This window comes from Microcebus murinus, chromosome X (genome assembly GCF_040939455.1).
Source record: "Microcebus murinus isolate Inina chromosome X, M.murinus_Inina_mat1.0, whole genome shotgun sequence".
Lineage (NCBI taxonomy): Eukaryota > Metazoa > Chordata > Mammalia > Primates > Cheirogaleidae > Microcebus > Microcebus murinus.
The window spans coordinates 46794480-46803802 of record NC_134136.1 but is presented as its reverse complement, the minus strand read 5'-3'; the positions used below and the strand labels follow the sequence as shown (position 1 = coordinate 46803802).

General features: G+C 52.7%; 1 protein-coding gene across 1 annotated transcript; it reads left to right on the top strand.

Moving 5' to 3' along the window:
• The first annotated feature begins 2520 nt into the window (after positions 1 to 2520).
• On the top strand, positions 2521 to 4616 carry SOWAHD (sosondowah ankyrin repeat domain family member D). The gene has a single exon (XM_012739623.3). It carries the CDS (start codon positions 2921 to 2923, stop codon positions 3887 to 3889), a length of 969 nt encoding a protein of 322 aa, XP_012595077.2. The 5' UTR covers positions 2521 to 2920; the 3' UTR covers positions 3890 to 4616.
• The last annotated feature ends 4707 nt before the right edge of the window (positions 4617 to 9323 follow it).

Below are 9323 nucleotides of genomic sequence, written 5' to 3'. Positions count from 1 at the left end.
AACAAACCTAGAAATACATTATAGAGACTGCTATTTGGAAAAGATACCAGGTATTACCATTTGCAATGCAAATACCCACCCTATATTCAACCTTTTGGGAGGTCGTTTCCAAGAGCTTCAGAGGTTTTTGCCCCACTCCCCTGGAGGGGTAGCAGATGTTTCAGGTGACTGGAATCTTAATTTTAGGTGGTTTGTATTATCCTTTCTGCTCCCCAGTTCCTCTACCCCTCTCCCTGGTATCAAACTCCAGAGACCCTGTCTACTGAAATAGAGATTGGTGCTGTGGTTCTGAGGACTAGTGTGTGCAGCTGGTGACCTAGGGTAGAAAGCACTTCCTAAGTAAAGATGAAATGAGCTGCTAGGGAGGCACCATGGCTTTGGTCTCTGGCAACAGAGTTAAGCAAGGACACGTGCGTCACGCGTCTCTGGAACTGGTCAGGCAGCTGCCTGTACAGTCTTTGAACTGGAACTAGAGATAGTATTAATGCTGATAGGGAAGAGAATTGCCTTCTTAGTGGTGAGGAAAATTAATAGTCCAAGCATTCTTCCATCTTGCATTCTTCATTTTGATTAAAAAATATATTGGCCGTAGCTGTTTGCAAATTCTGGAAGTATGTGTGTGATTTGGTGTTTACAGATTTGGGGCCGCAAAAGGGAGTTTCCAGACAACGGAAGTAGCTGCTTGTCACTCAGGGTTCATTTTGAAAATGAAAGCCTGAAAGCTTGGGGCCCACTCTGGGTTTGGTGTGTGAGGAATCAGCAAAGGCCAGGAGGTGGCTTTGGCCAGGTGGCTCGGTGAGGAAATCACTTAATCACTATTTTATTTTTCTCATGAATGAACCCAATCTAGGAGTTGCTTTTGGCGTCCTGCAGATTCAGTCTGAGGCAGGGATGCACCCTCCCCCCCAACAGACACGTACACAATCACATTTTCCCAGGCTGCCAAACCAGAACAAGGTAACAAATATTAATATTTCTTGGGTACCTACTAGGCGCACAAGGATTGTATGACATGGTCGTCTAAGAGTTTATAGTTTAACTGGCATGTCAGAGAAAGGGGAGAGAAATGTGACAAAAGACAGTCTATTCTGAGTACCAAAGGAGTTGTAGAAACAGAAGGAAGGAGAGGGGTTGCTCTGGGCTGGGGTAATCGGAGGAGGCTTGCTGGACAAGGTGGCAACTGAAGCCAGCCTTGACAGACAGGGACAACTTCAGACGCTGTGAGGGGAGCATTCCAGGTAGAGGAGGGCAAGTTATAGATACGCTCAGGTTATCACTAGTCCATCCGTTTGGCTGGAATTTGGGGCCTGTGTGAGTGATTTGCCCTTGATAAGCCTGGCTTGAATGCCAGTCCCCAGTGCCAGAACAAAGACTGTGGTGTCATACAGACCTGCTCTGCCACTTCCTGCTGAGTGACCTTGAGCAAGTGGCCTAATCTCCCCGCAAACTGGGGATAGTAATGACACTTAGCTAGCTCCTAAGGTCATTGGGAGGATTAAAAGAGTTAACATATGTAAATCATGAAACACAGTGTCTGGCACATAGTAATGTTCAAAAATGAATTACAAATGCATAGGCTGTCATGAAGGAAAGCTATATTTCCATATTTAGGGCTGGTCGCAAATATGCAAGGGCCAAGGTGGAAAAGCCTCTGACACTTTCCATCACTGCTGCCACAGGTGGGCTCAGGGGAGTGGGCTGGCTTGGCCTCAACCGGCATCCCCCTTGGCCTAGACTGCTGGAACAGTCTCCTGGCTTCCTGCCTCTGCCTCTCCCAGAATCACCGTCCTAACACAACCTTAATCATGGCTGTGACCCTCCCTGGCTCAAGAACCTTCTATGGCTCCCTGTTGCTCACTGACTGAAATTCTTAACATGCGCGGGCGGGTTGGGGGGACAGAGCCAAGAACTAGCATTTATTGAGGAAAAGGAAGAGCAATAAGGATGCTGGTGTTAGGAGTAAAAAAGATACAATATCTTCCTTTTTTAAAAAGCCCCTAAGCTCTGAATTTGTAGATGGCAGGTCCGTCAGGGAGAGGGCAGGGATGCATATCTGAAGAGGGCTGGGCGTTCCTGCTCAGGCTCATCACCTGTAGCTGCTACTTCAACCTGGGAAAGTTAGAGAGAAGGGGAGAGCTGAATCGGGAGCCGCTGGGCAGCAGGGGAATACCCTTTCTCAGTTCCCTGGAATCCCGGGCAGCCCCAGGCGCTGCGTGGAGGGTCAAGGCTGCACAAAGGGCAGGGCAGACAAGCCAGAGTCACATGGGGCGACCGAGCTGCCTCCGTGAATACTAGGCGCGGGACAAAGGCGGCTCGGGGACAAAGTGCAGGGAGACTCCTGAACAGATAAGAGGGAAGGACGAAGGAAGGGGGCGGGGAGCCAGCGCCCCTGGAGCTCAAGGATCGCGCTCTCTGTGGCCGGGGCTGGGAGCCCAGCTCAGCCCGCCGGGGAGGGGGCGCCCTAGAGCCTCTCCACCCCAGCAGCTGCTGGGATGCTGAGGACAACTATGGCTTCAAGAGCAGCAGGCCAGTTCCCAGCCCGCCCCCGCGTCCGCCCCTCCGCCGCCCGCGCCGTGCCGGAGGCGGGGCTGCGGGCTCACCTGGCCGTTTGGGGCGGAGCCGCCGCGACCCGGGGAAGCTGCACTGGCCGCGATACCCCGGGTGCTGGAGCCGGGCTTGCCCTGGGGACTTGGCCGGAGCTCCCACCCCTCCACGCCCCCCGCCACCGCCCGCGGGGGGCCCTCCCCTAGCTCGCTCCCTCCCTCCCTCCTCCTCCTCCTCTCCTTTCCTCCCTCCCTCCGAACCCAATTGCTCAAGCCGCTTCCTTCCCCAACGCCAGCGCCAGTTCCTCTCCCGGTGGGGCCCGGGAAGGGCAGCGAACGCCAGACAGTGGGACGGCCGCGGCGGCAGCTGCAAGACCATGGCCCAGCCCCGAGGGGCCGAGAGCCCGGCGCCCAAGGCCTCGCTCGCGTCGACCGCGCAGAGCCTGCGGAGCTCCCTGCAGCCCCGCCCCTCGAGAGCGGACACCGGCACCCTGGGCAGGTACCGTGGCAACGCAGCCGCCGCCTCCCGGGAGCCCTCCTTCCACGGCACGCTGATGCTCTCTGGAGCGGGCTCGGGGCGCCGGCGGGGAGCGCTGCGGGAGCTGCTGGGGCTGCAGGGGTTGCAGGGGGCGGCTCCTGCCAGGTGGCTGTCAGAGGAGCGACCCGAGGAGCAGTCCCCGGGCGGGCCGAGCGGACCGGGCGGCAGCGGGCTGTGCCTGGAGCCGCGGGAGCACGCGTGGATTCTGGCGGCCGCCGAGGGCCGCTTCGAGGTGCTGCAGGAGCTGCTGGAGGCTGATCCGGGGCTGCTGCTGCGGGTCGACCCGATCACCGGGTACACGGTGCTTCACTGGCTGGCCAAGCACGGGCGTCACGAGGAGCTCATTCGGGTGCACGACTTCGCCCAGCGCCAGGGGCTGCGTCTCGACGTGAGCGTCCCGGGCAGCGGCGGCCTCACGCCTCTCCACCTGGCGGCTCTGCAGGGCCACGACATGGTCATCAAGGTGCTGGTGGGCGCCCTGGGCGCTGACCCCACGCGCCGCGACTACAGCGGCAACCGGCCCTGCCACTACCTGCCGCCCGACGCGTCCCGGAGTCTGCGGGAGCTGTCGGGGGCCGAGGACTGGGAGACGGCGGGCGGCAGCGAGCACCACAATGCCAACAACAACAGCAGCGGCGGCGTTGCGTGGACGCTCAGGCGGACCCCGAGCGCAGTGGGCGCGACGGCCGTGGGGACAAACACGAGAGCGATGGCGCTGTCTGCCAGGGAGAAGGACGCTGCGGGCAGCCGCGTGGCGCAAATTCAAGGCCTTTTCCGCCAGCTGTTCCCCTTCTTCCAGAACCGTTGAGGGCGACAGAGACTGGAGAGTTGGGAGGGGCCGCAATGCTGCGGCGAGGCCTCCGCCCTCGGTTGTCCCGGGTTCCACCGAAGGAGAGGCGCCTCGGACGCAGCTTGAGCCTGCAGGGTACAGACCACTTCGGGGCCGACCCAGGTACCTGTCCCAGGTCTCCTGCAACCACTGACCAGAAAGACTTGGGGACTAAGAGACCCCCTAACTGAGAGAGAGCACCACGGACCTAGCCGGCCTGGCGCCGAGTCCCAAAGCTGCTACAGGACTAAGCAGTTAGGTACAGGGAGCGTGGTCCTGCTTGGGAGAGAGAAATTTAAGCTTCCAGTAGCCATTTGTGGGCAGGCGGAAGCGCTGGGTTTACTAGGAAACTTTCGCTGGAAGAATGACTAAACCAAAGAGGCAGAGGAAACTCCTAAAACTCTGCCGGCCTGAGTCGCCATTGGCAGGTCTTGCAGGGCAGGTAGAGTCAGCCCCTGGCAACCTGCTCCTGAGACTAACGGCCTTATCCATACCTTTTCTAATGTAGCATGGATGACTTCTTAAGTTTATTAAAGTGGAATATGTTTTCCATTCAAGTGACAAAGCTGACCTTTTAGTGCCTTTTTAAAATTAACCACAGAGGAAGAAGCTGTGTATGTTTGCAGGGAAGAGGTCACCAACCCACGGCCATGAGCTAGAGATCCAGGGCAGGCTCTGGGCCTCATTCTCGAAGCAAATGGCCAGAGCTGTGCCACCTTGGCTCTGAGGAGAGACACACAGTTCACCTGTCTCCGGAGCTCTTTGGCAGCTAGGTCTGGCCTTGGGTACCAGTCTCATCCTAGAGGAGTTGTCATGTAAGCGGGAGGGCTCAGAGATAGTAAAAGGGAAAAAAATCTCTAAATTTACATTTCTGATATTTCGTGGTGAGTCATGTAACTTACCTTGACTTGTGCCCTCCAATAAGACATACCTACTGGCAGTTTTTTCCAAGATAGAGCTTTCCACATCAGCATTTTTAAAATTAAGTTTAATACATAAGTTGTAGTTTGGAAAACTGCCCGCATTCAGAAATTACGAGTTAGGCCAGGCGCTGTGGCTCACTCCTGTAATCCTGGCACTCTGGGAGGCCAAGGTGGGAGGGTTGCTCAAGGTCAGGAGTTTAAAACCAGCCTGAGCAAGAGTGAGACTGTGTCTCTACTAAAAATAGAAATTAATTGGCCAACTAAAAATATATAGAAAAAATTAGCTGGGCGTGGCGGTGCATGCCTGTAGTCCCAGCTACTCAGGAGGCTGAGGCAGGAGGATTGCTCCAGACCGGGAGTTTGAGGTTGCTGTGAGCTAGGCTGACACCACGGCTCTCAAGCATAGGCAACAGAGCAAGATTCTGTCTAAATTAAAAAAAAAAGAGAGAAAGAAATAAATTACATGGGTTAAATAGAATACAGGAGGTTGACTCAGCCTGAAAGGAGGAAAAAGCTGTTGGTGACTGGAGACCCATGCTGCCTTGGAGAACAGTGCAGGGAACAGCACTGTATCCCTGGAGGCTTGGGTAGCCCTATTCCCCAGCCCTCTCATCTCAATCCTTGCTATTTTTATTTATTTATTTATTTTGAGAGGTCTCACTCTGTTGCCTGGGCTAGAGTGCTGTGGCATCAGCCTTGCTCACAGAAACCTCAAACTCCTGGGCTCAAGCGATCCTCCTGCCTCAGCCTCCCGAGTAGCTGGGACTACAGGCATGCACCACCATGCCCAGCTAATTTTTTCTATATATTTTTAGTTAGCCAATTAATTTCTTTCTATATTTTGTAGAGACGGGGGTCTCTTGCTCAGGCTGGTTTCAAACTCCTGACCTTGAGCCATCCTCCTGCTTCTTGGACCTCCCAGAGTGCTAGGATTATAGGCCAGAGCCACCTGGTGCCCCACCCTCATCTCAATCCTTGAACACCAAGGAGAAAGAGTCATCACAGAACAGCCCAGAAATGCCACCCTGAATCCATCCATTGAGGTTTTCACCCCTGCCTGCTGGTGGGTCTGTTTGTACCCTCTGTGCTCTAAACTTTCCTACCTTTCCTTAATAACCCATTAGGGTCTTCTCATCCATGAAATGATCTAAACCCTGTTGCTGTTGCTGTTTTCAGCCTGTCCCACGTCTCTAGGAACTACACTTTAAACATATTTACATGGTGTAACATAGCACTTCCTTTCGCTCCTAAATGAACTTTGATAATTAAGGAGGGAAGGGCAAATAATTTCCAGTTTCTGGCATTAGGTATTGGCATCTGGCATTAACACCCCCCACCCTTGTGCCCATTTTATAGATGGAAACTGGCTAACTGATTCGGGACTGTGGTTTCTGCTCCACAACCTCCCTCTTGACGGCTGCCAAGGTGGGCTGGGCTTGGTGAAGGCTGTCAGGGCAGGGCCTTCCTGCCACAGGGCTGAGTCTGCAGGCTTCTGGCCTGGAGAAAAGATTGGTGTGTGCTGAGCATTCAAAGGACACTTATAGCAGTAGTCCCCTCTTGATAGGAAAAGTTTGAACCTAAGCATCTTAACTATGAGCAGATTTGGGGTCCTGAGACAAGCATCCACTCTGCTCTTTCCAAAATGAAAATCAAGTCAGCTGGAAGATTTGAAAGCAGCTTTCTATAGTTTTTCCTGTAGTCAGCTATTCTTCCCCACAAATTTTTCACATCATGTGATACTGCCTGGCCTACCTCCTCCATGTAAAATTGAGGTTTGGCTCCAGGGGACAAACTCCCATGCTGAAAACTCTCCATGCCTAACATCAAGCCCTTGGCATTTCTGGTATGCTTTTCAAGGCAAGACTGGTATGCTTCCCCCAAGAGAAAGCAAATTCCCTGAGAAACCTCTTTCCACGGCAGCAAAGCTGAGTTGAGCAGATGATGCAAAACTGCATTGTAGCAAGGGGGTCTGAGCAAGAAGAGGAGAGAGAAGCAGGGCTGTGATAGGTAAGCACGGGGGTGGGGGTGGGGTGGAGGGGGTGCTGAGGGCGCACAGAGGGCGGGGCCTGGCCAGAGGCGGAGCGGTGCAGGAAAGGCTTTGGGGCAGAAGGTAAGGTAAGGCTTGAGGGGTGAGTGGGAGTTGGCCAGTGGAAGTTGCACATGCCAGGAACTGTAAGTCAGCCCGTTTGACAGGAGGGTAGGAGCTGGGGAGTGGTTAATGGCAAGGCTAAAGATGTGGGTGGGGGTCCAGATCACTAAGGGTCTCGCAGGCCATACTAAAAGAGGAACATAGGTTTTAGCCAAAAGGTAGTTGGGAAACATTGGAGGTTTTTAAGCAGAGGAGTAGCATGTTGAGATTTTGGAAAATCACTGTGGCATTCACATGGAGGATGGACGTGCCAGGAGAGAACGCTGGAGGCAAATGCATCCCGTAAGCAAAGCAGTTCTGGAGCAATGCTTCAAGAGAAGCCAGGCTTCAGCCCAAGAGGTTCAGGGCCCCCTGCGAGGGCACTACCTTTCAAACTTTGCTTCTCCTCCAAAGCCTTTGTTCATGAAGCTTACCTAGAAACCCCAACTGTAAATCTGACTAATGTGGAGCTTCCACTAATGTGGAGGTTGAAGCTGAGTTGGGACCTTCCCTCCCCACCCCTTATCTCTATTCCAGATAGACAGTTGTACTCAGTGGCCCCTGGAGCAAAATTCAAAACCACTGTTGGGGTGGAAGGTGCTCAGCCTCAGCTGGGTTCAAATCCTGACTCCTGATTAGTGACCTTGAGCAAATTGCTGGCCTCTATGAGTTTCAGTTTCCCCATTAGTAAAATGGGAACAATATAATCTCCCTTGCTGGGTTGTTCTGAAGATTCGAGATAATGTATATGCAACATGGTGACACATCAGGAATAGGAAATAATAGGTGTTTAAAAGAATTGAAGGCCGGGCGCTGTGGCTCACGCCTGTAATCCTAGCTCTTGGGAGGCCGAGGCGGGCGGATTGCTCAAGGTCAGGAGTTCAAAACCAGCCTGAGCAAGAGCGAGACCCCGTCTCTACTATAAACAGAAAGAAATTAATTGGCCAACTGATATATATATATAAAAAAAAAATTAGCCGGGCATGGTGGCACATGCCTGTAGTCCCAGCTACTCGGGAGGCTGAGGCAGAAGGATCGCTTGAGCCCAGGAGTTTGAGGTTGCTGTGAGCTAGGCTGACGCCACGGCACTCACTCTAGCCTGGACAACAAAAGTGAGACTCTGTCTCAAAAAAAAAAAAAATAAAAAAAAAAATAAAAGAATTGAAAGGGGTGCAGCAGGCTCTTGTGGTGAAACTGTATTATCTGCCAAGGTAGTCCAGGAGGGATCTTGTAGTTTAACTGCATTATGTTAGCTTTATTTATTTTTGAGATAGAGTCTCACTTTGTTGCCTGGGCAAGTGCCATGGCATCAGCTTAGCTCAGAGCAACCTCAAACTCCTGGGCTCAAGCAATCTTACTGCCTCAGCCTCCCAAGTAGCTGGGACTACAGGCATGTGCCACCATGCGAGGCTAATTTTTTCTATATATTTTTAGTTGGCCAATTAATTTCTTTCTATTTTTAGTAGAGACCGGGCCTCGCTCTTGCTCAGGCTGGTTTCGAACTCCTGACCTTGAGCGATCCGCCCGCCTCGGCCTCCCAGACTGCTAGGATTACAGACAGTCGTGAGCCACCGCCCCCGGCCTACGTTAGCTTTAAATGTGTTCATGTTTATTGCAAATTATTTTCCACCTGTGCCAGAGGAGTGGCTGTTCCTCAAAGGAGATCTCGTTGGCTTCTCTGCTGATGTTCTTGACGACCTATATACTTTAGGCATAATGAAAACAAGCTAACTTACTTGTTCCCCACCCACTAAAAGCAACTTAGTACACACCAAATATGAAACATGTTAGATAATGCTTCCAGATAAAGTAACAAACTGGAGTAAGAACTAAACCTGAAATCCTCTGAAGAGAATAAAAGTATGCAAGTCCTTCATCTCCTGACCCTAGTCATCTATAGAAATGCCCCATGCCCCCCCAGCCAACATGCCAGATACTCCACACCCAGCTTCCCTTCTTCCCTTCGTTGTAAGAGAGGAGCATGCCTGACCTCTTCCAAGATTTCACTCATGCTCTCCACTCCCTCTCCCCCCAGGGTCTACTGCCATTAACTGTCCCTCTCCTGTATCTTCAAGCTCACCCTCAGTTTAGTTCAGTGCAACAGACAATAAATTTATTGAGTCACTACTAGGAGTGTCACTTTGGGTGACAAGCAATCTCAAGCCTCCCCCAGCCTTCTGGCCCAACCTTGTGGATCTCTCTCTTCTCTTCCATAGTCAAGCCATGCCAAAGAGAGGGCCCCTCCCCTCGCTGTCTCCATTTCCTTACCCCTTACTCCTCAACTTTCTGCATGCTGGCTACTGCCTCCATCATCCCAGAGTAATTGCTTCTAGGAATTTCCCCATGATGTACTCTTGGTGCA